Source organism: Ranitomeya imitator, chromosome 3 (assembly GCF_032444005.1).
Source record: "Ranitomeya imitator isolate aRanImi1 chromosome 3, aRanImi1.pri, whole genome shotgun sequence".
NCBI classification, from domain to species: Eukaryota; Metazoa; Chordata; class Amphibia; order Anura; family Dendrobatidae; genus Ranitomeya; species Ranitomeya imitator.
In genome coordinates, this window is record NC_091284.1 from 746,912,127 (window position 1) to 746,939,630 (window position 27,504).

At 43.2% G+C, this 27,504-nt stretch overlaps 2 protein-coding genes and 1 long non-coding RNA gene across 5 annotated transcripts in view; 2 read left to right on the forward strand and 1 right to left on the reverse strand.

Annotated features, from left to right (window-relative positions):
* The window catches only part of LHFPL6 (LHFPL tetraspan subfamily member 6), a 290,630-nt gene that overhangs the window by 196,726 nt on the left and 66,400 nt on the right, over positions 1-27,504 (forward strand). The window lies entirely within an intron of this gene.
* Positions 2,085-5,910, forward strand: LOC138671047 (uncharacterized). Of its 2 annotated transcripts, none has more exons than XM_069758915.1 (3): positions 2,085-2,944; positions 3,036-3,182; positions 4,833-5,910. In XM_069758915.1, the coding sequence occupies exons 2-3, from the start codon at positions 3,136-3,138 to the stop codon at positions 5,752-5,754; spliced, it is 969 nt and encodes a 322-aa protein (XP_069615016.1). In that variant the 5' UTR covers positions 2,085-2,944; positions 3,036-3,135; the 3' UTR covers positions 5,755-5,910. The 2 variants fall into 2 exon arrangements, with proteins under 2 accessions (XP_069615016.1, XP_069615017.1); XM_069758916.1 differs by having other exon boundaries at positions 3,049-3,182; positions 4,833-5,852.
* LOC138671048 (uncharacterized) lies at positions 6,106-17,741 on the reverse strand. Its single transcript, XR_011319416.1, has 4 exons — positions 17,668-17,741; positions 8,603-8,744; positions 8,350-8,500; positions 6,106-7,920 (listed from the first exon to the last, which is right to left on the reverse strand). It is a non-coding gene; the product is annotated as an uncharacterized lncRNA (long non-coding RNA).

Below are 27,504 nucleotides of genomic sequence, written 5' to 3' on the forward strand. Positions count from 1 at the left end.
GTAGCACAGCTACGTAGTATATAATACTGCCCACGTAGTATATAACACAGCCCATGTAGTATATAACATTGCCCACATAGTATATAACACTGCCCACGTAGTATATAGCAGCCATGTAGTATATAACGCAGTCCACGTAGTATATAGCAGCCATGCAGTATATATCACAGCTATGTAGTATATAGCAGCCATGTAGTATATAGCATAGCTACGTAGTATATAACACAGCCCATGTAGTATATAACACTGCCCACGTAGTATATAGCAGCCATGTAGTATATAACGAAGCCCACGTAGTATATAACACTGCCCATGTAGTATATAGCAGCCATGTAGTATATAACGGAGGCAACGTAGTATATAACACAGCCCACGTAGTATATAGCAGCCATGTAGTATATAACGGAGGCTACGTAGTATATAACACTGCCCAAGTAGTATGTAGCAGCCATGTAGTATATAACACAGCTCACGCAGTATATAACACAGCCCACATAGTATATAACACTGCCCAAGTAGTATGTAGCAGCCATGTAGTATATAACACAGCTCACGCAGTATATAACACAGCCCACATAGTATATAACACTGCCCACGTAGTATATAACACTGCCCATGTAGTATATAGCAGCCATGTAGTATATAACGGAGGCAACGTAGTATATAACACAGCCCACGTAGTATATAGCAGCCATGTAGTATATAACGGAGGCTACGTAGTATATAACACTGCCCTAGTAGTATGTAGCAGCCATGTAGTATATAACACAGCTCACGCAGTATATAACACAGCCCACATAGTATATAACACTGCCCAAGTAGTATGTAGCAGCCATGTAGTATATAACACAGCTCACGCAGTATATAACACAGCCCACATAGTATATAACACTGCCCACGTAGTATATAGCAGCCATGCAGTATATAGCACAGCCATATTGTATATAGCAGCCACGCAGTATATAACACAGCCCACAGAGTATATAGCAGCCATGTAGTATATAACGCAGCCCACGTAGTATATAGCACTGCCCGCATAGTATATAGCAGCCATGTACTATATAGCACAGCCATATAGTATATAGCAGCACGCAATATATAACACAGCCCACATAGTATATAGCAGCCATGTAGTATATAACGCAGCCCACGTAGTATATAACACTGCCCACGTAGTATATAGCAGTCATGTAGTATATAGCAGCCACGCAGTATATAACACAGCCCACATAGTATATAGCAGCCATGTAGTATATAACGCAGCTCACATAGTATATAGCACTGCCCACGTAGTATATAGCAGCCATGTAGTATATAGCAGCCACGCAGTATATAACACTGCCTACGTAGTGTATAGCAGTCATGTAGTATATAGCAGCCACGCAGTATTTAACACTGCCCACATAGTATATAGCAGCCATGTAGTATATAACGCAGCCCGCGTAGTATATAACACTGCCTACATAGTATATAGCAGTCATGTAGTATATAGCAGTCACGCAGTATATAACACTGCCCACGTAGTATATAGCAGCCATGTACTATATAACGCAGCCCACGCAGTATATAACACAGCCCACGTAGTATACAGCAGTGTGGGCACCATATCCCTGTTAAAAAAAATAATTAAAATAAAAAATGGTTCTATACTTACCCTCCGTCGTCCAGCGAAGCTCCGTCGGTGCGCGCGCGGCGGCCGCCAGCTTCCGTTCCCAGGATGCATTGCTAAATTACCCAGATGACGTAGCGGACTCGCGAGACCGCCAAGTCTCCTGGGTAATTTTGCAATGCATTTCTGGGAACGGAAGCTGGCGGCAGCCGTGCGCGCCTCGGCGGACGACGGAAGGTGAGAATAGCAGTTTTTTTGTTTTTTTATTATTTTTCACATTAGATCTTTCTACCATTGATGCTGCATAGGCAGCATCAATAGTAAAAAAGTTGGTCACACAAGCTTAATAGCAGCTTTAGCGGAGTGTGTTACCCGTGGCATAATGCGGTCCGTTAACGCTGTCATTAACCCTGTGTGAGCGCTGACTGGAGGGGAGTATGGAGCGGGCGCCGGGCACCTACTGGACGGGAGTAGGGAGGGACTAATTCTCGGACGGACTGTGCCCGTCGCTGATTGGTCCCAGCAGCCAGGACAGGCAGCTGGCGAGACCAATCAGCGACGCGGGATTTGCTTGACGGAAGTTACAGACAGAAGGACAGACAGAAAGACAGAAGTACCCCCCGTAGACAATTATATAGTAGATACAACCCATGACAGAGTATGGGGAAACAATGGTTTTTGAAGTTGATAATCTAACAACACTCATCACAGGAGGCCAAAGCAGTTTTAGGCTATGTTCACACATTGCAGATTTTCCAGCTTTTTTTTCTGCACTAAATCCGCAGCTCTTGGCAGAAAACGCAGGTGCGTTTTTGGTGCGTTTTTCAGTGCGGTTTTCAGTGCGTTTTTTTATGCAGATTGTCTGCGTTTTTTACCTAAATAAAGCTCTGGAAACTTGACAAACTTCAGTGACAGAAAAAAAAAAAATGATGTCATTTCCTTGTCCAACCCCTTCTTCTTTCATCCTCCATTTTGTGCAAACATGAGTGCAAGTAACCAAAACATGCCACAGATACAGGTCCGCAGGCCGCACCGGATACTTATGTTGGCGTTGCTGCTGCAAATCTTGAATATTCATGGACAGCAGGTAAGCTGAAGTGCATTTTTTTTTTTTTTTTAACGCTAAACATATTCTACAGCGCTTTACCGACATCTTTTTTTATTGATTTTTCTTATTTTTCACAGTGTTGTGTTGTAAAAAAAATGTATTTTTATTTTATTTTAGAGGCAGCAGCAGGAGAGAAGACGGTTACGGAAAAGACTGTGGGTGCACCCGCTTGTTGCAGAACGTACACAAAAAGGCCACTTTTATGTGCTTTATAATGATTTGCGGAAGTAAGTAGAAGTTCATGAAAATACAAAGTAATGTTTTTCCACAAATGTTATGATATGTTATGTAACAATTTTTTTCTTTTTGCATTTTCAGATACCCGGAAAAGTTTGTTTCATTTTGCCGTCTGCCAATCCTGGCGGTCGACCGACTTCTGGCAATAGTTTCCCCCCATCTCACACTGCAAGACACTTTTATGAGGAAGGCTATCTCTGCTGAGGAAAGGCTGCTCATCACCTTGCGGTAAGTAAATAATTTTTGGGTTGAATGTTATTAGGGCTGTTTCACATGTCAGTGTGTCCGGTATGTGTGATGAAAGTTTTCACATGTCCTGGAGACACTGACAAACTGGTACCGTCACATTTAGCGACGCTGCAGCGATCTAGACAACGATGCCGATCGCTGCAGCGTCGCTGTTTGGTCGCTGGAGAGCTGTCACACAGACAGTTCTCCAGCGACCAACGAGCGCCGAAGTCCCCGGGTAACCAGGGTAAACATTGGGTTACTAAGCGCAGGGCCGCGCTTAGTAACCCGATGTTTACCCTGGTTACCATTGTATAATTAAAAAAAATAAAATAAAACATACTTACATTCCTGTCGCGTCCCGCAGCGTCAGCTTCCCCGCAGTAAGTGCGCTGGCCGGAAAGCAGAGCGGTGACATCACCGCTGTGCTCAGCTTTACGGGCGGCTGGCGCTGACACTGGGGGACGCAGGGAAGCTGACGCTGAGGAACGTAGGTATGTTTTTTTTTTTTTTTTAAATTATACAATGGTAAAATTGTCGCTGTCACACATAAGGATTTTGTTAACGATATCGTTGATACGTCACAAAAAGCAACGATATCGTTAATGATATCGTTATGTGTGACGGTACCCTAGACACAGTCATCTATGCACACGTCAGTGCCTTTACGTCTGCTGTATGACTGCGGGCAAAACATGCTGGCATGCCCTTTTTTCTCATTTGCATGTTCAACAAAGTGTCCCGCACACGTGCACATGGAGAACACACATTGATGTCCTCTGTGTGACACGCATCGCACAGGTGAAGTGCTACAGGAAGCGCTGTTCTCTGGCGGCAGGTGATGAAGATGTTGTCATCATTCTTCCTTGCTCTGCAAGATTTCTGCGCCATCAGGGAAGATTGGGATTTGTCTTCATCACCTGTCGCCGCTAACTGCGGTTACTGTATTGCTTTTATCCCTGCTAGCCATCCTTGTGGGAAGGATTCAGCACATGGGCCACACACACACAATGGACATGGATATCTCTGTTACTGCGTGTTACGGTACCGGAAATATCATGTTTATAACACGCCAGGAAACTGTAAACATTTTTGTGTGCTACCAGATGTGCCCACTGTATTTTATGCCTTATCTACAGAATTCTATAATTAGGGCCCTGGGTCAATGGAGATACATCATACCCGTGTGTGTGTTTTGTAATGTTATCCCATCTTGCTGTGTCCAGTTCGTGCACCCCCCTTCTTGCGATACCACTCTTCTGCGCAGACGTACTTTCTGGTCCTGATGAGGATAGAGCAAAGTGCGCAGATGTGCATGCGCTGGGCCTCTCTCCTTTTCTTGCCTTTGCTCACTGCAGGACTTACTTCTGCCATCAACAGGCCGGATTAGTGCGTTGAAGGAAGCAGGAGGGCGGCTTAGTTGGCTAAACATTGGAGTGGCTGGACACGGACCTGCAAGTCCCTTCTGATGTGACTGGTGGTTTATTTATTGATACCCTTTGTGTTGTGCCGTGTTACTAAGGGCAGCATTATAGAATACTTTAGATAAAACATGAAAGGGGCTGGACACATTATAGCGCCCATAACTGCTGACATATTTTATTGTATTTTTGTGTGACATTTCTAATATTCATTTTTGTTTCTTTGCAGATTTTTGGCCACAGGAGAGAGCTATACATCCCTGCACCTCCAATTTAGGGTTGGTAAATCCACCATCTCTAACATTGTGAGGTGCACATGTACCGTCATCTGGCAGAAGTTGCAGCCTATAGTGATGCCTTCCCCAACCGAGGAGACTTGGCTGCAGGTTGCAGCAGGCTTTCAGTCTGTGGCCAATTTCCCAAACTGCATAGGTGCAGTCGATGGTAAACATGTAAGGGTTCAGCAGCCCCCACGATCAGGATCACGCTTCTTTAATTATAAGAAGTATTTTTCAGTGGTCCTGATGGCGGTGGCTGATGCACATTACAAATTTGTTGCCATTGACGTTGGTGCCTATGGTAGTACTGGGGATTCTCGGGTGTTGCGAACGTCACAGATTGGGATGCAAATTCTTCAAGATGGCGGAACGCTCCCAGCCCCAAGACCTTTGCCGGGTTCCACACATCCAGTACCCTTTGTGATGGTATCGGATGAGGCATTTCCCTTAACGACAACCCTGCTGCGCCCATACCCACGAAGGGGACTGAATGCCCGGCGAAGGATTTTTAATTATCGGCTGAGTCGTGCACGCAGATATGTGGAATGCACCTTTGGGATCATGACTAGTCAGTGGAGGATCTTTCACACACCCATCCAGTTGGACACAGACACCGTTGACACTGTGATTAAGGCTTGCTGTGTACTCCACAACTATGCTCGTGAGTACAACACTGACGTAGATGTGGAGTACCAGCAGCCAATATTTAATCCAGTGGTCAACGTGGGTCTGGGAAGGCCGTCCAACTCGGGTGTGCGTGTGAGAGAATCCTTCACTGACTACTTCATGAGTCCAGAAGGTGCCGTGCACTGGCAATACTCCTGTGCTGGTGTTGGGCAGCCTGAGCAGCAGAGAAGGATGGAAGAACATTGACTGACCAAGATGGGAAGATCTATACCAAAAGATAGAAGATGTCAAGATCCCTATTAATCAAATTCAACAACGATATTCAATTTTGTTTACTGTATTTTTTTGGGGAATAAAATAATTTGTAATTTTTATTTATGGTTAATAAAAAAAATTCTTACTTTAATGTGTTTTTTTTTTTGATTGAATAAGTATTGTATATATAAAATTCTTAACTAATGATTCTTCTCCATCCCATTGTCCAGTGCGCATACAGCCATCACACTATGTCCATCCCATAGTCCAGCGCCCATATAGCCATGACACCGTACAACATAGAGGCCCTGTCCGCTAAGTATATAAAAATCAGAGATGACATTTGATGAACAGTAATTTATTTAACAAGCAACTAAATTTTTACAAACAGTTGTACAATTGGTAATTGGCCTGCAGAATACAGGTGAGGGTCAGATGAGTATTAGATTTTTAAACTTTTTTCATTAATTTCTAGCCCTATTGAATCTAGCAAAATGGCAGCCAGCTGGCCTCAAATTTATAGGATTTGTGCGAATCCAATAGGAAAAACATGGATTCTGGCAAATCTAAATTTTTCAGAAAGTTGAGGTGTACGAAATTTGCTCCAAAGTGATTCCCTTATCTTTACTTCTCATGTTTTACAGAATCCCATCCACACGTTTTTAGAGTAGGCAATTTCTCGTGATCAGTATTCTGCCATACTGTAAGTGCAGGAACTTCCTTTTTCTCACTTTTTAGCATCCATTCCCCCTGCTATTGTCCAACGGATGGTCTGACTGGCCCATCTCTCTGTTATACTTGTATACAGTGTGACAGACAGGAAAACAGGAGCAGAGAAATAAAGAGCCGCCTCCACTTTCTAAAATAAGAAGCCTTTGATACTGAAGAAGGATTACACTTGGCAACAGGCAGTGGACAGTAAGTTATGCAGTGGAGTGAATTTTCAGGGGTAAAAAATACTATTTATTTAATAAAGTGATTTCCAGTGTGCCCAATAAATCAGCATTATATTAAAGTGTTCAGATTTTAGTACCAGCAATGTACTTTATAGTGAATAATGTCCTTTATTTATGGTCATTTTCTCTTCCTATCTCTCTGCGGAAATCAGGCTCTTGGCCTCGTGTTTGTGTCAAGCAAGTATTTAGCTTGATCTATTAATCATCTCTATAGGAAACACCCTCTGTTGAAACAGTCTCACTAAACTTATGTCTCCTACAAGTAAGCAAGGTGATAAGAACATCCAAGATTGAGCAATGGTAGATAGGTGAAGAAAAAAGTAGCCCACCTAGTCTGCAGTAATATTCTCCATAAGGCCGGCCTCACACTAGCGAGTTTTACGGACGTAAGAGCGCAGAAACTACGTCCGTAAAACTCGCATAAAATACGGCAACTAAACAAGCAACTAAATTTTTACAAACAGTTGAGAAAATTTTTTCAATATGAAAAACTGAACTAACTTTTTCACAAACAATTGCATCTTAATGCAAGTAGGTGTATTCCTGGGAATACCCATAGGAGCTACTTGTGTCAGTGATGAAAGTTTGACTTGCTGATGGTCCCAGGCTTGTGTTTCCTCCTCCAGAAAAATTATGTGCCGGTTGGGTGTAGGAAGACGCTCTAGAGTGCGGTTCACTGGGTTTCGGTCGTGGGCGAAAGAGTCCGAAAACCCCCGTCAATACATTCTCATATGACTCAATTGGAGCAGGGTCCTCCAGAGCGGTGAGGGATGTTTGGCACAGAGACATGAAGAGAGACTGCCTATCCGGTGGCAGTGAGCGTGCCTTTCGGGCAATGGTTAACGCAAAAAAAATCACACTGGTCCTCACTTGAGGATTGTTTCAGTAAATCTAGTGTGTCACTTGCGATCTTCTCAGTTTTATCCTCATTCTTTTTTTTTTTTTTTTAATAGACTCTCCTGCCACCGGATAGGGAGCTCTCTTCTCTGTTACCACAGCTTCTGACGAACCAGATGATCCAACAGCTGCTGCAGTTGATGTGCCTGCAGCAGCTGCTGGACATGCGGCACCAGCAGAAGCTGTGGTAAGAGATGGAGAAATTGTCCCTCCCGCTCCCGAGGAAGTGCCTGCTCCATCAGTGCCTGCTCCATCTTCGGAGTGGTCATCCACAGGAGGCGGGTTGGAAAGGTTTCCCTCAGTCCTGTGTGAGAAAAGGAAAAAAATTATTAATCATGACCGCTGCGGAGGAGCAACATTTTAGGAACAGCATAAAGGCCGCTTACTCCAAAACGCTGTTCATTTTTTTGCATGTGTGCTGATAATGCATGTTTTGATTTAACACATGCGTTATCACCACATGCTATCCAAACAATGTGCTAGTTATCTTGCGCAGTCAAAGTGCCAACACAAGATAAATAGACACGGTGTAGTGCCATACCTCTCACAACTCCATCTTTGGAATGATAGCGCAGACAGGATTTTGGAAAATGCTCTCTTCACTATGGTATAACATCTGGATGCTGTGTATTGAACGCAGAGGCAGGACACAGCGTTCAATACGCAGTCAACTGTGCTACACCACATGGCAACATTGATGAGGCTACATATATATTATTGGTTTATAACCTACCTCCGCAAAGTCCGGCTTGTGAGCAGGAACTGCAGCTCCTCGTAAAATGGAAAGGTTATTCGACTTGGAGAAGATCCACTCCGGTCACATGTATTTATGAATTTGTTGAACCGGTCCCGAACTGACCTCCATCTCTGCTTGACATTTTTTTCTAAGAAAAAAAAAATATATATATATATATTGTCAAAGTAAATTTATCATAAACTCTAATAATAATAATAATAATAATAATAATCGGTAACAATATAATTACCAATTTCCAATTGGTTTGCAATGGACAGGGAATCCCACTCCGGATAGAGGTCCCTCACAATCTTGGTCCAGCAATGGTCTCGGAAATATTTGTCCTTGTAGGACACATCAGCGGCATCCCATGTACAAGGTATATCGCGAACCTACAATGAATAGAATAGTGTCATTACATACTATATCCAAATGATAAGTAATCTAAAAGGGAACCTGTCACCCCCAAAATGGGAACTGTAGATAAGCCCTCGATGTTTCCTCAAAGATGATCAAAACAGGTTAGATTATACTGACACAGGGGCGGTAACGGACCGATGGGCGTTGCTGTCCGGTCCAGCGTCTCCCATCTTGTTGTGATGACGTCCTCTTGTATTCACACTGCGGCTCCAGCGCAGGCGTACTTTGTCTGCCCTGTTGAGGGCAGTACGTTGCATTACTGCAGTACGTTGCTGTGCCCTCACCAGGGAGATAAGCCGCAGCGTGAATACAAGAGGACGTCATCATAACAAGATGGGAGGGGCTGTACCAGACCGCCTTGCTCATTGGACCGGTACCAACCCTGGGTGAGTATAATCTAACCTCTTTTAATCATCTTTGAGGATACATCGGGGGCTTATCTACAGTATACCAGAATGGGTAGATAAGCCCCTGATGCCGGTGGGCTTAGCTCTACTTCCATGTTGGAGTTAAGAGGTTTCCTTACAGCACAAATGTTTAAAAATTTGGATATATATTAACATCACCCCTACCCTAACCCAAAGTCAAACAAACAAGGCAAACACCAAATTATGTCAGTTTCACACATCAGTGGCTCCGGTACGTGAGGTGACAGTTTCATCACGTACCTGAGACACTGACTCACGTAGACACATTAAAATCAATGTGTCTCTACAGATGTCAGCGTGTTTTCAAGGACCGTGTGTCCGTTTTCAAAACACGGAGACATGTCAGTGTTTGTGGGAGCGCACGGATTACACGGACCCATTAAAGTCAATGGGTCCGTGTAAACACGTACCGCACACGGATGTTGTCTGTGTGCCATCCGTGTGCATTTTTTCTGTCATAGTGTTAACATTGAAAAAATTGTTGCAATGCAAGGACACAGACACAAAAGCAGACACACGGACATCACACGGATCCCTCAAATGGGACCCCACCCAAAAAAAATGACATAGGGTCCCCCTATATTTTTAGGCCAGAAAGGCTAGGCAGACAGCCGTGGGCCAATATTTGAGGCCCGGGAAGGGGTTAAAATACCCATGGCTGTTCCCAGGCTATGAATATTAACCCACAGCTGTCTGCATAGCCTTTCTGGCACTAAAATATAGGGGGCCCCGAAAAAAAAAAATACGTAGGGTCCCCCTATATTTTTAGGCCAGAAAGGCTAGGCAGACAGCCGTGGGCCAATATTTGAGGCCCGGGAAGGGGTTAAAATACCCATGGCTGTTCCCAGGCTATGAATATTAACCCACAGCTGTCTGCATAGCCTTTCTGGCACTAAAATATAGGGGGCCCCGAAAAAAAAAAATACGTAGGGTCCCCCTATATTTTTAGGCCAGAAAGGCTAGGCAGACAGCCGTGGGCCAATATTTGAGGCCCGGGAAGGGGTTAAAATACCCCTGGCTGTTCCCAGGCCATGAATATAAGCCCACAGCTGTCTGCGTAGCCTTTCTGGCACTAAAATATAGGGGGCCCCGAAAAAAAAAAGTGTTGGGGTCCCCCTATATTTTTAGGCCAGAAAGGCTACGCAGACAGCCGTGGGCTTATATTCATAGCCTAGGAAAGGGGCCATGGATATTTGCTCCCCCCCTGGCTACAAATATAAGCCCGCAGCCGCCCCGGAAAAGGCGCGTCAAAAAGATGCGCCAATTCCGGCACTTAGCCCCTCTCTTCCCACTCCCGTGTAGCGGTGGGATATGGGGTAATGAGGGGTTAATGCCACCTTGCTATTGTAAGGTGGCATTAAGCCCGGTTAATAATGGAGAGGCGTCAATAAGACGCCTATCCATTATTAATCCTATGAAAGGGTTAAAAAAAACACAAACACTAGAAAAAAAAATATTTTAATGAAATAAAGACACACACTTTTTGACCATACTTTTATTTCACGCTCAATCCACCTGAAGACCCTCGACCTGAAAAAGACGTAAAAAAATAAAGCAAATTCATACTCCCTGGCCCTGTCCGCAGAAATCCATCGAGGGTCCCACGAAGATCTGCCATGGAGAACAGACACATCCAGAGATGTGTCTGCTCTCCATGGCTGCAGCAACACACTGACAGGAGCCATTGCTCCTGTCGGTGTGTAACTGCGCATGCGCGAGCGAGTTTACCGGCGGTCATTGACCCCGGTACTCTCGCTTAACGGCAGTGCTGCGTGGCAAAGTTCAACACAGCTGTACTGCCGTTAACCGAGAAGCCGGCGCCATTGAACTCCGGAACAGTACGCGATACACTGCTAGGAGCTTCGCTCCTGGCAGTGTATCACCGGAGAGCAGGAGATCGGCGTGGGACACTCGTTTTTGGATTCTGCGGACAGGGAGTATGGATTTGGTTTATTTTTGGGGGATTTTTTCCTAGGGACGAGGGCTTCGCCTACAAGTGTGCTGTTGGTGAGTATATACTCTATGTTTTATGTACTGTGTGTCATGTATGTTACGTTTATTGTGTGTGTATTGTGTGTGATGTGTTTTTACCGTACTTACAATTGTGCTAAAGTCGCCGGACACAGGGACAACTCTCCCATCCTAATACCGGATGGGAGTAGTAGTCCCATACGGCGATTTACCACAATTGGGTGGCACTATCGTTGCATGGGGACACACACACACACACACATATACACACAGACTTCACACACATATACACATACATACCAAATCGATCAAGTGACCGACATCGATCCCCATGCGACGATATGCCTCCATCATGACAGCCACACTCCGCCCACGCACTTCCGCCCACGCACTTCCTCCCGCTTCCCCGCACTTCCTGCTGTAGCGGTTTCTGCACCACAAACCGCAGAAAACCCGCAGATATTTTTTCATCTGCGGGTATTACTGCGGGTTTGACCCTCACAATGGAGGTCAATGGGTGCAGAACCGCTGCAGTTCCGCAAAAAGAAGTGACATGCTGCGGAATGTAAACCGCTGCGTTTCTGCGCGTTTTTTTCTGCAGCATGTGCGCAGCGGTTTGCGGTTTCCATAGGTTTACATGTAAATGTAAACGCTGTGGAAACTGTAGCGGACCCGCAGCGGCAAAATCGCTGCGGTTCCGCGGTAAAAACCGCAACGTGTGAATATAGCCTTAGGAGATTGAAAAGATTTGAAAGAAATTTAGCTAATTTCGGATTGAACAAATAAGGATGAAATGTTTAGAATTTTTTTTATGCCATCATGTGTAGGCAGATGATGTGTCCATGACTGTAAAAAAAAAAAAATAGTCCTCTCCCTCCCCTTAGGCTATGTGCACACGTCAGGATTTTTTTTTTTTTTTGCGGATTTTCCTGATAAAAACACCATAAAATCACTAAAAAAACGCAAACAATATGCATCCTATCATTTAGAGTGCATTCTGCATGTTTTGTGCACATGTTTTCGTTTTTTTCCGCAAAAAAAACGCATTCCGCAAAAAGAAGTAGCATGTTCATTATTTTTGCAGATTTTTTTCCGGATTTCCCATTAAATTGGAGTGTCCGGAAAAAAACGCAAAAAAACGCGCAAAAAACGCATGCGGATTTCTGGCAGAAATGTCCTGATTTTGTCAGGAAATTTCTGCAAGAAAATCCTGAGGTGTGCACATAGCCTTAAGGTCACACTGCATTTTTCTAATTTGTTTTACATAGATAAACACTTTTATGCAAAAGTGGAAACTAATGATTTAATACATCTATCCAGTGCATCCCGAAACTTCACAGGAAGAGCAGAATGGCATTAAAAACTTTATAAAGATTTTAAAACAGAAAAAAATAAATACTTATAAGGCTGGTTTCACATTTGCGTTTTTTGCCGCTGCGTTTTAGCGCAAAAAAAGCATGCGGTTTTTTTTCTATACTTAACATTAAAAACGCATGCGTTTTTTTGCATGCGTTTTGCCGCGTTTTGACGATGCATGTGTCGTTTCTATGCTTGCGTTTTGTTGCGGAAATGCAACATGTAATTTCTAGAGGCTTTTTTTGCCGCAAAAAGAATGCATGCGTTTTTCTGTGGCAAAAAAACGTATTGCTGTCTATGTAAACGCATGCGTTTTTAAGCACATGCGTTTGCTTGCGTTTTTATAGAAAAACACAAGAATACACACTGATAAGCCACCCCCCAACCCTAACCCTAAAGGGATCCTAACCCTAACCCTAGGGATCCTAACCCTAACCCTAGGGATCCTAACCCTAATCCTAACCCTAGGTATCCTAAACCTAACCCTAGGGATCCTAACCGGGATCCTAACCCTAACCCTAGGGATACTAACCCTAGGGATCCTAACCCTAGGGATCCTAACCCTAACCCTAGGGATCCTAACCCTTACCCTAGGGATCCTAACCCTAGCTATTTCTGTTTATAGTGGGTTTTGATGATTGGCAGCTGTCACACACTTCTCATCATGCGTTTCAAAAACGCAAACGCAGGAAAAAACGCATGTAAACGCATCAAAACGCCGCTTTTTTTACCACCTGCGTTTGCGTTTAAAACGCTGCGTTTTTAAACGCAAATGTGAAACTAGCCTTAGTCACTTAACCGAAATACATGCATTTATTAAAAAGGAGATTCTGGAAGAGGCGTTGTTGGGCTGGGAATAGAGCTGGAGTGACAGAGGCTTCAGATCTACCAGCCTCATTTCCATAATAATTCAAACACTGATTTCTCTGTAACAGAAGAACGGACTGAACATGTAAAGGTATTGCTGGACTCGTCTTTGAAAGAGTTACGTACACACATAAATAGTTTGGGGGAGGTGGGTATATTGCTGGCAGATTTCTTTTAAAATATCCCCAAGATCTGCCTGCTGAAGAATCATCTGACAATCTATTTAGTAAAAAGATTGTTAAAAAGTTCCACTCATGGGTTGACTACAAGATAATTCATGCCCTAGATTTTCCCCTCTGAGTACAATAAAAAAAAAAAAAATTGCAAAAGAAAAGCGTCAACAATCCAACAGTCAATATGCGAGAAAATATAATTTCTGCCATCTGCAGAGCTACATATCCTTAAAACTGTCCTCCAAAAAAGAAATGCATTAAAATGGAATGTCGGGTATCAATGGAACTGAAAATAATTTGAATATTTCTTTATCCATGTTTACATGACATATCCGATGTGAATAAGTCCTCTCCTGATACACAGTACAAAGAAATACATTATTGAAACATGCATTCACCACAATGAATAATCAGTACCGGTGATAAATGACAGTAAAAAGTAAAAAATATATACCGGTATGTATTAAATTTGAATAGAAAGCCCATCACGTTTTACATCCATCGCTCATAGTAATTAGTGGGTTGATAGAAATGGTCGCATTTATTCATGTTCACAGATTGCTGCTCTGTCTTATGTGGAAAATGCCCGTGTCCCTTGAAGAGCTTTGAAGTTGCTTGATACGCTTTCTAAGAACGCTCGGGGGACTTCCAGTCGGTGGATCCTGTCACTGTCACTTAATGTCACTTAGTAAGCTGCGTGACCTGATATTCCTCTTTGTAAATGAATTGCAATACTCCATTAAGTGGCTGCGCTATTTATGTCAAATGAGAGCTGCCTGTTACAGTGATGTATGTGCCGGATAGAAGGCGATAACGCCAAAGTATCTCCTATATGAAGCCTTCATTACTCCTATGGTTGAGCTGTTTATATGTATCTGTGTATATGTGTCTGGATGTGCGTGTGTGTGTGTGTGTATATATATATATATATATATATATGTGTGTATTTATATATATATATATATATATATATATATAGACACACACACTGCTCAAAAAAATAAAGGGAACACTAAAATAACACATCCTAGATATAGCTACTCTTTACATAGTGGAATGTGTTGAGAACGGCAAAACATACAAATGATCAATGTACATCAGAATGAATATCCCACGGAGGTCTGGCTTTGGAATGATACTCAAAATCAATGTGGACAATCAAATTACAGGCTGATCCATCTTCAGTGGAAATGCCTCAAGACAAGGAAAAGATGCTCAGTAGTGTGTGTGGCTCCACCTGCCTGTATGACCTCCCTACAATGCCTGGACATGCTCCTGATGAGGCTGCAGATGGTCTCCTGAAGGTTCTCCTCCCAGACCTGGACTAAAGCATCCGCTAACTCCTGAACAGTCTGTGGTGTGAGGTGACGTTGGTGGATGGTGCGAGACATGATGTCCCAGATGTGTTCAATCGGATTCAGGTCTGGGGAACGGGCGGGCCAGTCCATAGCTTCAATGCCTTCATCTTGCAGGAACTGCTGACACACTCCAGCCACATGAGATCTGGCATTGTCCAGCATTAGAAGGAAAACAGGGCCAACCGCACCAGCATATGGTCTCACAAGGGGTCTGAGGAGCTCATCTCGGTACCTAATGGCAGTCCGGCTACCTCTGGCGAGCACAGAGGGCTGTGCGGCCCTTCATAGAAATGCCACCCCACACCATTACTGACCCACTGCCAAACTGGCTCATGCTGAAGGATGTTGCAGGCAGCAGATCGCTCTCCACGGCATCTCCAGACTCTGTCACGTGTGTCACGTGCTCAGCGTGAACCTGCTTTCATCTGTGAAGAGCACAGGGCACCAGTGGTGAATTTGCCAATCCTGGTTTTCTGTGGCAAATGCTAAGCACCCTGCACAGTGTTGGATTGTGAGCACAACCCCCATCTGTGGATGTCGGGCACTCAGACCATCCTCATGGAGTCGGTTTCTAACAGTTTGTTGCAGACACATGCACATTTGTGGCCTGTTGGAGTTCATTTTGTGGGGCCCTGGCAGTGCTTCTACTGTTCCTCCTTGCACAAAGGCTAAGGTAGTGGTCCTGCTGCTGGGTTGTTGCCTTCTTACAGCCCCCTCCACGTCTCCTGGTGTACTGGCCTGTCTCCTGGTAGCGCCTCCAACCTCTGGACCCTATGCTGACAGACACAGCAAACCTTCTTGCCACAACTCGCATTGATGTGCCATCCTGGATGAGCTGCATAACCTGAGCCACTTGTGTGGGTTGTAGAGTCTGTCTCATGCTACCACGAGGGTGAAGGCACAACCGACATTCAAAAGTGACCAAAACATCAGCCAGAAAGCATTGGTACTGAGATGTGGTCTGTGGTCCCCACCTGCAGAACCACTCCTTTATTGAGGGTGTCTTGATAATTGCCAATAATTTTCATCTGTTTTCTATTCCATTTGCACAACAGCATGTGAAATTGATTGTCAAACAGTGTTTCTTCCTAAGTGAAGTTTGATTTCACAGATGTTTGATTCACTTGGAGTTATATTCTGTTGTTTACGTGTTCACTTTTTTTTTTTTTTGAGCAGTGTATATATAAAAATATACAGTATGTACCTCTCTCACACATATCATTAAAACCAGTGACAGGTGAAGTCAAAATCATTGAGTAACTCGAGACAAAACACCTTTGGAGGTGTGGGATATAATAATTGCAGTAATTAATTGGTTCTTGAAAGTGATGTGCTGATTGCAGGAAAAATGAGCAAGTGTAACTGTGCAACTTCGAAAAGGGCCAATTCGTGATTGCTAGACAATCGGGTCACAGCATCTCCTGTTGTTGAAAAAAAAATTGTAAAATGCCTAGAAAAATCCCTGAGCTCTCTTGATTCTGCAATTTTTTTTTTCAGTTTTGTGCTGCGTCGCTCCATTCCAGAGATATTTACATTTGTTTCTTCTGGAGCACGCTATGTGAAATCTCTGCTTGCGGTTCAAGTGGGCGTTTCTTCAGAGTCTTATCTGTGGACATGTGCTTTCACTCACACCACCCAGATGCTGCCAGTCAAAGCTTGGCAGCATCTGAGACTGCTAGATCAGCTGCCTAGATGTTATTGGCTGTTTCAGGGAGGCACGGGTAAATTGCATGTTGCTTAAGCAGAGATTTCGCATACTGCGCTCCAAAAGCAACAAATGTGAAAAAATTCAAAACAGTGACAGAATCAGGGGAGTTCAGGATTTTTACAAAATATTTAGCTCCATTCCTGTGTCTTCTTTAGGCCTGGGCTGCACAGCAACTTTTTTTTAGTGCTACAGACTGATTCTAATTAGTCAGTGACAATTGCAAACAAATCATTGCATTGCTTTGGACTTCAGCTGTAACTAATAAGGTAAAATCAGTCAGTATTGCTACAAAGCGTTGCAGTGCAGCTCAGGGCAATAATATGCACTTGGATGTTTATATGGATACTAGATGGTGGCCCGATTCTAACGCATCGGGTATTCTAGAATATGTATGTATGTATATAGCAGCCACATAGTATATAGCACAGGCCACATAGTATATAGGAGCCATGTAGTATATAGCAGAAACGCAGTATATAACACAGCCATGTAGTATATAACACAGCCCACGTGATATATAGCACAGCCCACGTAGTATATAACACAGCCCACGTAGTATATAACACAGTCCATGCAGTATATAACACAGGCCATGCAGTATATAACACAGGCCACGCAGTATATAATACAGGCCACGCAGTATATAACAGTGGCCATGCAGTATGTAACACAGCCCACGCAGTATATAACACTGCCCACGTAGTATATAACACAGCCCACGTAATATATAGCACAGCCCACGCAGTATATAACAGCCCACATAGTATATAACACAGCCCACGCAGTATATAACACTGGCCACGTAGTATATAGCAGCCACGCAGTATATAACACAGCCCACGTAGTATATAGCAGTGTGGGCACCATATCCCTGTTAAAAAAAATAATTAAAATAAAAAATAGTTATACAGTTAGGGCCAGAAATATTTGGACAGTGACACAAGTTTTGTTATTTTAGCTGTTTACAAAAACATGTTCAGAAATACAATTATATATGTCCAATACATGAGGAGATGAATGAAAGCAGCACTCACCCGTGATCTTCAATGATAATATAGTCCTTTATTGACCGTGGCTCAACATTCCCAGCTAGGAACAAGGCAGGTTACAACATGAGGAGGGAGCGGTGAGGGAGGGTGCAGAGACGAGACAGACAACTCTGCACCCTCCCTCACCGCTCCCTCCTCATGTTGTAACCTGCCTTGTTCCTAGCTGGGAATGTTGAGCCACGGTCAATAAAGGACTATATTATCATTGAAGATCACGGGTGAGTGCTGCTTTCATTCATCTCCTCATGTATTGGTGATTCAGCTGCGTCTTGTGCATGCACCGCCCCGTCTTCAGAAGAAGCTTACCTCGTCTGGTCTCTAAGGAGAATTTGTGGAGGTCTGAAAGTGAGAAAGCTCGTTCGGTGCCGATCGACTGACCTCTTGTGACAATTATATATGTAATATGGGCTGAAAGTGCACACTCCCAGCTGCAATATGATAGTTTCCACATCCAAATCGGAGAAAGGGTTTAGGAATCATAGCTCTGTAATGCATAGCGTCCTCTTTTTCAAGGGACCAAAAGTAATTGGACAATGGACTCTAAGGGCTGCAATTAACTCTGAAGGCGTCTCCCTCGTTAACCTGTAATCAATGAAGTAGTTAAAAGGTCAGGGGTGGATTCCAGGTGTGTGGTTTTGCATTTGGAAGCTGTTGCTGTGAGCAGACAACATGCGGTCAAAGGAACTCTCAATTGAGGTGAAGCAGAACATCCTGAGGCTGAAAAAAAAGAAAAAATCCATCAGAGAGATAGCAGACATGCTTGGAGTAGCAAAATCAACAGTTGGGTACATTCTGAGAAAAAAGGAATTGACTGGTGAGCTTGGGAACTCAAAAAGGCCTGGGCGTCCACGGATGACAACAGTGGTGGATGATCGCCGCATACTTAATTTGGTGAAGAAGAACCCGTTCACAACATCAACTGAAGTCCAGAACACTCTCAGTGAAGTAGGTGTATCTGTCTCTAAGTCAACAGTAAAGAGAAGACTCCATGACCGTAAATACAAAGGGTTCACATCTAGATGCAAACCATTCATCAATACCAAAAATAGACAGGCCAGAGTTAAATTTGCAGAAAAACACCTCAAGAAGCCAGCTCAGTTCTGGAAAAGTATTCTATGGACAGATGAGACAAAGATCATCCTGTACCAGAATGATGGGAAGAAAAAAGTTTGGAGAAGAAAGGGAACGGCACATGATCCAAGGCACACCACATCCTCTGTAAAACATGGTGGAGGCAACGTGATGGCATGGGCATGCATGGCTTTCAATGGCACTGGGTCACTTGTGTTTATTGATGACATAAGAGCAGACAAGAGTAGCCGGATGAATTCTAAAGTGTACCGGGATATACTTTCAGCCCAGATTCAGCCAAATGCTGCAAAGTTGATTGGACGGCGCTTCATAGTACAGATGGACAATGACCCCAAGCATACAGCCAAAGCTACCCAGGAGTTCATGAGTGCCAAAAAGTGGAACATTCTGCAATGGCCAAGTCAATCTCCAGATCTAAACCCAATTGAGCATGCATTTCACTTGCTCAAATCCAGACTTAAGACGGAAAGTCCCACAAACAAGCAAGACCTGAAGGCTGCGGCTGTAAAGGCCTGGCAAAGCATTAAGAAGGAGGAAACCCAGCGTTTGGTGATGTCCATGGGTTCCAGACTTAAGGCAGTGATTGCCTCCAAAGGATTTGCAACAAAATAATGAAAATAAAAATATTTTGTTTGGGTTATGTTTATTTGTCCAATTACTTTTGACCTCCTAAAATGTGGAGTGTTTGTAAAGAAATGTGTACAATTCCTACATTTTCTATCAGATATTTTTGTTCAACCCTTCAAATTAAACGTTACAATCTGCACTTGAATTCTGTTGTAGAGGTTTCATTTCAAATCCAATGTGGTGGCATGCAGAGCCCAACTCGCGAAAATTGTGTCACTGTCCAAATATTTCTGGCCCTAACTGTATACTCACCCGCCGACATCCAGTGAAGCTGTCCCGATGCGCGCGCTGCTGCCGCCAGCTTCCGTTCCTAGCGATGCATTGCGAAATTACCCAGATGACTTAGCGGTCTCGCGGCATAACGCGGTCCGTTAACGCTGCCATTAACCCTGTGTCAGCGCTGACTGGAGGGGAGTATGGAGTGGGCGCCTGGCACTGACTGGACGGAAATGGGAGGGACTAATTCTTGGCCGGACTGTGCCCGTCGCTGATTGGTCACGGCCTGGCGGCCGCGAATAGTTAGCGACGCGGGATTTCCGTTACAGACAGACAGACAGAAGTACCCCTTAGACAATTATATATATATATAGATATACTATTAGTCGGGGCCGCCATCAGGGCCTTACTGCTCTTACTGGTGTATGAGGCCCGATGAGCAGAAGTAAAGAGGGGGGCCCAGACCCAGTCCCCCCCTTTTGCTTCTGCTCACTCGGCCCCAGGGTATAATGAAGTGCACAGGACGCTTTCCTGGTGGTACATGGCCATCAAAACAGAATTCCTTATCGTGCTGTACGGGAACAGTGAATTATTATGTATTGAGATGGTGAAGCGCAAATAATGATGACTTGAGGGTGGGGAGGCGTAAATGATGATGTATTCAGACTGGGTGATGGGGGACAGTAAATGATGATGAATTGAGGGTGTAGGGTGAGGGACAACAAATGACGATGAATTGGGGTGGGGCAGTAAATAATGATAAATTGAGGGCGGGGGAGAGTAAATGATGCTGTATTGAGGGTGGGGGAGACCAGTTGATGAATTGAGGGTGGAAGAGAGCAGTTGCTAATGAAAAGAGGGTGGGGATGGCCGAGAGAGAGAATACATGACATAATGAATTCTGGTGGCGGGGGAGCATGTAAATATGAATCAGGTGAGCAGGAACTACAGAGTGGGGGCGTTGAGGATTCAGGAGAGTGACTAGTAATTGGGGAAAGAGTACAGGGGCTAATTTATTTATATGTTTATTGGGTGTGGAAAGTGGCTATTTATACTGTAGGCACAGTGGTGGATTACAATTTATATTTCTAATGGTGGATTGCATAATAAATAATGTATTAATGGTGGGTGCACGTCTGTATTCAGCTGCTTAGTGTAGAAATTGGGGAGAAAGTACGGAACATGTTCTGGAAGCCGTGCTCTAGATAACTTATTTTCTGCAGAGATGAGTCCTGGCTGGAACAAGTGATCATGGAATCATAGAATGTTAGAGTTGGAAGGGATCTCTGGTCCAACCCCCTGCTCAAAGCAGGATTCACTAAATCATCCTAGACAGATGTCTGTACAGCCTCTGTTTGAAGACTTCCATTGAAGGAGAACTCACCACCTCTAGTGGCAGCCTGTTCCACTCATTGATCACCATAACTGTCAAAAAGTTTTTTCTAATATCTAATCTGTGTCTCCTCCCATTCAGTTTCATCCCATTGCTTCTAGTCTTTCCTTGTGCAAATAAGAATAAAGATGATCCTTCTACAGTGTGACATCCCTTGAGATATTTGTGTGATGGTGGTCTGCGCTGGATGAAGAAGAAAAACAAAGATGAAGTATAACTATAGAAGTCACCTATGAGTCAGTGTATTATCTGTACATTTACACTATAAAAAGCTGCTGTGTATAATGGCACTTGTGATAACTGAATTACCTATACACTGCATACAGAGGTCCTGTTTATAATGTAATCGGTGATCCCTGTATTACCTGTACACTGACACTATATACAGAGCTCATGGGTATAATGTCACTGGTGATCACTCTATTATCTGTACACTACACACTATATACAGAGCTCCTGTGTATATTATCACTGGTGATCACTGTATTACCTGTACACCGACACCTGATTGACAGGCGAAAACGTCGACTTTTGTAAGGTATTTCGGCAGTATAAGTGGGGAATCAGGGGACAAAAAATACCCTATTGTAAAGCACAGCTCAGGCCCTATTTAACGGTATTTTTATCTCATACTGAAAAAACGGGGTGACAGGTTCCCTTTCAGGTAATCACTTATGATGCCTAGCAGGGCTACACAGCCCTTTTCTCTAATTTTGAAACTGCGCTGGCTTACCTGCACAGACCAGACCAAACCTTTACCCTGTACTCTGAAAAATAAGATCATGCTAAGGCGGAAATAGGAAAAGATGGAGGGTGTTGGCTGAATTTGAGTGTTTTGTTTACTCTGGCATTGGTCTCCAGGGTCAATGTTACATCTAATAGGGAATGAAACATGGTTTATGTAATGTGTAATATATAATAATATATGTCTTTACTCCTTTACTGCTTTGATTATATAGTAATGTAGGAAGGATGACTCTGATGCCTTTGGTCGGTGGAAAGTTTAGCAGGTTTTGTGATTGGTCAGGGCGGCTGTAAGAAGATTTTTTTTTCCAGCTTCTTGGTGTTATCAGGGGAATGTTATTCTTCAAGCTGTCACTTCATTCTTCATGATGGGACTGTCACTTCCCTTCATCACATCATCATTGTGTGGAATATATTACATGCAGAGTATAATAATAGAAGTTTAGCTGTGAGGTTGATCCTATTTTATTATGCTAGATGGGACAAAAAAGCACAAATAGGGTCTTATCCATATTAAGCCGGCTGGTAAACATGTATTTATATGCTCACCTGATGGTGTTGTATGAGTGGTGTTTCTAATGTAAGTTCCCTACCCCTAGTATTATACTCACGAGCCCCCATCTTCATCTGTTTTTGGGCCTCACCAAATGTTTTCTGGGTGAGCCGGAGGTGACAACTCACTGTAAATCTTTGAGACACAGAAGGAGGTCAAAACGAGACTCTCATAGACTTTCACTGAGAGTTTGTGACTGTTATTTCTGACTTCCGGTCAGTCAGAAGTAGCGGTCACAAGATGGCGGCGCAGGACTGGAGAGGCGCTGGGAAGAGCAGAAGACGGCAGCTGGTGTCATACTAAGGGCAGTGAACTTAGGTTAGGAGCACAATTCCAGTGATACCCTTGAAGAACTTCGAAGTTGCGTGATACACTTTTTTTTTTAAGAAAGCTCGGGGGCCTTCCAGTCGGTGGATTATTATAGTCTCCAATGATAGGATCCCGAATGTGTCATTAATATTTCAGTCACTGCCTTGTAAATACTATTATATTTTGCATCGCGTATTGTGTATTACAATTATCATGGGAAATCAAGCTCTCCTCTTAAGGGAAACAATCATTACTCCGAAAAAGTTTTTTTTGTATTTATTAATGTGCAGACTAAAAAGAATAAGTCATTATTATCTTCTTATTGAATTGAATGATCTGCCGTAGACTAGACATAATTACATGGAAATTCTCTTTAAGGGCTTCCTGATCATTGAGTGGTTGAAGTGTCCATGGAAACGGTTTTCTTTTGGTGTTGGATCCAGCAGGTTTATTTCTTTTCCTATCCATACCCTGCAGTGTCCCCTATTTGTCTGATATTGCTTAATTCATCTGCTGTTGGTCAGGTTGTGGCTGATCTTGATTTTTTCCATTCATATATATTACTCTGTGTTCACGTCATTGATCCCATTCCGTAAAGTCAATGGCATCCTTCAGAATTTACGGAGGTCCTCTTGAAAACTGATCTATCATTATTGTCATGGAAGATGTTAGGGAAAACCAGTGAAATGTGTATGAAAGTGGCCACATAGCACCCGGAATCTTTCCTGCAGAAAGACTGGACGGAGTATTTAATTTTTATTCTTACCTGAAATATTCGGGGCTGGCAGGAGCTTTCCCCTCCATGGTGATTACCATGCACAGTAGGCTGAGATTATTGTACAACAGTACGATGCATCCGAGTCATTAGAAAAAATCCATATCTTGTCAATATCTTGTTAAACCTATACATGCTTGTAGCAATTTCCCACATTCACCCAATAACAGAGCAACTCACTGTTCTAAGGTTCTTTTACATGGGCCATTGATGAATATTAATCAAATATTTGTTATAATCATTGCCTCGGACATACATGCTAGTGATCAGCCAACCGCATAGTTTATGGAGGTCTAAAAATGTTTGTTGATTAGCAGCATATACCTGGTGTAATCAGGGAATGTGCTGCCAAAAAAATTGAAACTTTATGGAGACAGACAATCCTGGTAACAATGACTTTAAAGTTTGCACATGCAGATGAGCACCGGATGAAAATAAAAGTTTTCCAAACACTAATCAGTATACTATATTGTGAATTGGTGCTTGTTAGGGGCAGATTGTCTGTCCAACTAAAAGAAACTTATGCTAGTATAGCAACTCACTCAGGATAATAGGTAAAGGTAAAACGTGCAACTGACTCTTCCGGTTCCTGTACAGACTAGAGATCCTGACCCGCAGTCCCTAGTGGTTCCTGCATGAGTAGAGATAGCGCTAACCACAAACTAGAAGATGGCAACTCGGACCTATGTTACCTGAAAAGTCGTCGAGTGCTTCACGACGTTACACTCTGCCTTACTATCTGTTTTTTTTTATGAGTAAATTACCTACAAAAGGGAAAATGTTCTGAAAAAGGAAAGATCCCAAAGTGAGTAAAGTAAACCACGAAATACAGAATAAGGTATAAAGTACGTACTGTTAGATGATATGCCGCCTACTTCCTAAAAGGAAACAAAAGATAGATGCAGAGTAAAGAACAGAAACAGCAAAGAGATAAACACTAGCTGGAATTTCACTGACTGGCTTTAAACTACAGCAGAATGGCTGAACATCCACATGAAATTATCACCAGAAGGAAATACCTACGGGGGAAAGAATATAAAGCTGCACCACAGACCGTCAACGGAGAAGCCGACCACAGACCACAAAACAAAGGCTCAAGAGTTTGTTAGTAATCTGTACTTCTTATTGCTCAGATATATTTCTACGTATAGTTATTCCTGATGCTACTAAGTGTCTTGACTTTGTGTTTTATTCTGAATTCCATTTTGATGGAACCGTGTAACCCGCTGACAGATTGGCGGTGCAGGCACTGTGTGGGAACCTTATCGAGCCGTGGCATTTAGATGGAATATCTGGGATGCTCTAGTAACTACATTGGTGCTTAGCAACATATAAAGTGCTGTCTGCCAGGCCTGATGATAATGTTTTCTGCTGCCCTTTCTGTGATGGGAGCCCTTTGCTATAATGTGAATATTATTATCATTACCACTTTATTCTAAGTGACTCTTAATAACATATACCGTATCTAAGATTGAATAAAATGCTCCTGGTACTTTGGAGGGATAGCCCACACTACATACAATTGTTGCACACTGAGCTGTGTGAAATATGGAATAATAAGAAAGGTTGCGGCTCTGGGTAAGGGAGGAAAAATTGAGAGGTTGCAATTATTATTATTAAAACCAGCTTTTCTTGTTTCCGGAAAAGACATATCTTCCTGGGTTGTCTTTACCTAGACCTTGGTATTTGTCACTAACTCATAATAACTGGAAACTTGTATTAAAGTTCTTTCCCACCTTTAAAATGAATATCATATGGCAAGAAAGCAAACTGGCGGTGGCACACTGCACCATGGTCCTTTTATTTGAGAACGATGGGAGGTCCAATCAGCCAACTGATGAGACGTTGATGGCATAGCCGAGCAATATGTCATCACTCACTTATGATCTGTACCTTTATGTATTCAGTATCCAAGTGACTTCTATTATTACCAGCTAATCCTAATTTTTGACTAATTTGTTTCATAAAGGGGTCTCAAAATAAATTAATCACTCATTCTCACGTTAGCTAACAAATGTATGATCACTAAGGGTCTGACTGCTGTGACCCCTACTGATCTGGAGATTGAGGGTCCTAAAATCCATTGTGTAAATGAAGCAGTGATCAAATATGTGAACGACACCTATGTGGACGTCTGAGACCACCATCTTGTGGCTTATGGGTGTCCCAGCAGCCGGGCCCCCAGTGGTTGTACAGTCATCATCTATCATGTAGATAGATGATAAATATATGATCAATGAGGATGCAACTGATGGGACCCCAACTGTTAGGCTGCTTTCACACATCAGTTTTTTGCCATCAGGCTCAATCTGGCGAAATCTGAAAAAAAACGGATCCAGCAAAAGTTGCCGCCGGATCTGTTTTTTTTCTCATAGACTTGTATTAGCGATGGATTGCGACGGATGGTCTCACGTTTCATCCATTTTTTTGCTGGATCCGTCAAAAATTGGTAACATTTTTTGTGTCTGTCGAAAAATCAGACAGCGACGACGGATCTGTCGCCGTCTGTCGTTTGCTACAATAGAACCCTATGGCGCCGGATCTGTCAAATGATGGAATCCGATGATGGATTCCGTTTTATTTGAACTGATGCTCCAATTTTTTTGGGATCCAATTAGCTGGATCAGCTAGTCGGATCTGTCGAAAAAACGGATCCGTCGCATCAGTTTTTCACAATCTGCGATGGATCCGTTTTTTTCAACATTCGACGGATTGTGCCTGACGGCAAAAAGCTGATGTGTGAAAGGGGCCTTGCCAAGAACAGAGCACCAAAGTCCCCGAAGTAATTTTTGTACACATCCTAAACCATGAATCTTTTCACTTCTGTATCGCTGACAGAACAACTCCCAAAGAAGGGAGTGGTGGTGAGATGGAGCATGCTCTATTGTGCTCCATTTATAAAAGGGACTTTAAGACCCTCTTTTTCAGGATTGGTGGTACAAGTGGTCGAATCTTCTGCAATTGCAATTTGTCTCCTATTGTGGAAAAAAAAACTTTAGTCTCTATCTTATTGTAGATTTTAATTATCATATTTATTACAATAATTCTTTAAATATAAATAAAATAATAATAAAATAATAATGATAAACTGATTTATAAAGCAAGTGTAAAGTAAATTATAATTTTTCTTTTACGCTATTTTTTTTTTTTTGATCACGCCGTTCCTGTGCATTGATTTCAGGCTTTTACACAGACCACACACACAGAGCAGTCACAGCACGGAAGAGTAATGGCCCAAAAGGCCCGTTCTCCTTAATTGACTGTTTAGCTCACTGATTCGTTCAGTCCCGTGGTGAAATGCTCATATTTCAGCAAATCTTACCTCAGTGCTCATGTTTTCCTGTGTACAGAATATTTGACAGCTGTAGCAGAAACAGTGATGCATCAGACCGCTGCTGAACTGTGGACTGTAAAGGAAGATTGATGGAGTCTCGGTGCTTCACTTAGCTAAATACAAGTAGCTTTATTATCATGGTAGAAATTTCTGGTGGCTTTTGTTATGTGACGGAAGTCATTGTAGCGCGAAGGAAACCTATGGTGTTATATATGTGCAATAGAATGAGGCATAACTTGTAACTTCTGCCCCCAATGAAACATTGCTATCAGGGACCCAAACTGCAATGTGCCTTTTATAAGCTGGCATCTTGTGAAATGGCTTAAAGGAGTCGTCCACTTCTATTCTTCAAGGACCTAGACTGGTTAAAAAAAACCAAAGCAGTAAAACTTCCCCTTACTGAAGCCCTGCAGCTCCTGTCCGGACACTGAAGCCCTGCAGCTCCTGTCCTGACACTGAAGCCCTGCAGCTCCTGTCCTGACTCTGAAGCCCTGCAGCTCCTGTCCTGACACTGAAGCCCTGCAGCTCCTGTCCTGACACTGAAGCCCTGCAGCTCCTGTCCTGACACTGAAGCCCTGCAGCTCCTGTCCTGACACTGAAGCCCTGCAGCTCCTGTCCTGACACTGAAGCCCTGCAGCTCCTGTCCTGACTCTGAAGCCCTGCAGCTCCTGTCCTGACACTGAAGCCCTGCAGCTCCTGTCCTGACACTGAAGCCCTGCAGCTCCTGTCCTGACACTGAAGCCCTGCAGCTCCTGTCCTGACACTGAAGCCCTGCAGCT

Excerpts from the sequence above, each read along its gene's own strand:
- LOC138671047 (XM_069758915.1), top strand. The coding sequence starts at position 3,136 with ATGAGGAAGGCTATCTCTGCTGAGGAAAGGCTGCTCATCACCTTGCG. Across the intron at positions 3,183-4,832 it reads AGGCTGCTCATCACCTTGCG|ATTTTTGGCCACAGGAGAGA; the intron begins GTAAGTAAATAA and ends GTTTCTTTGCAG.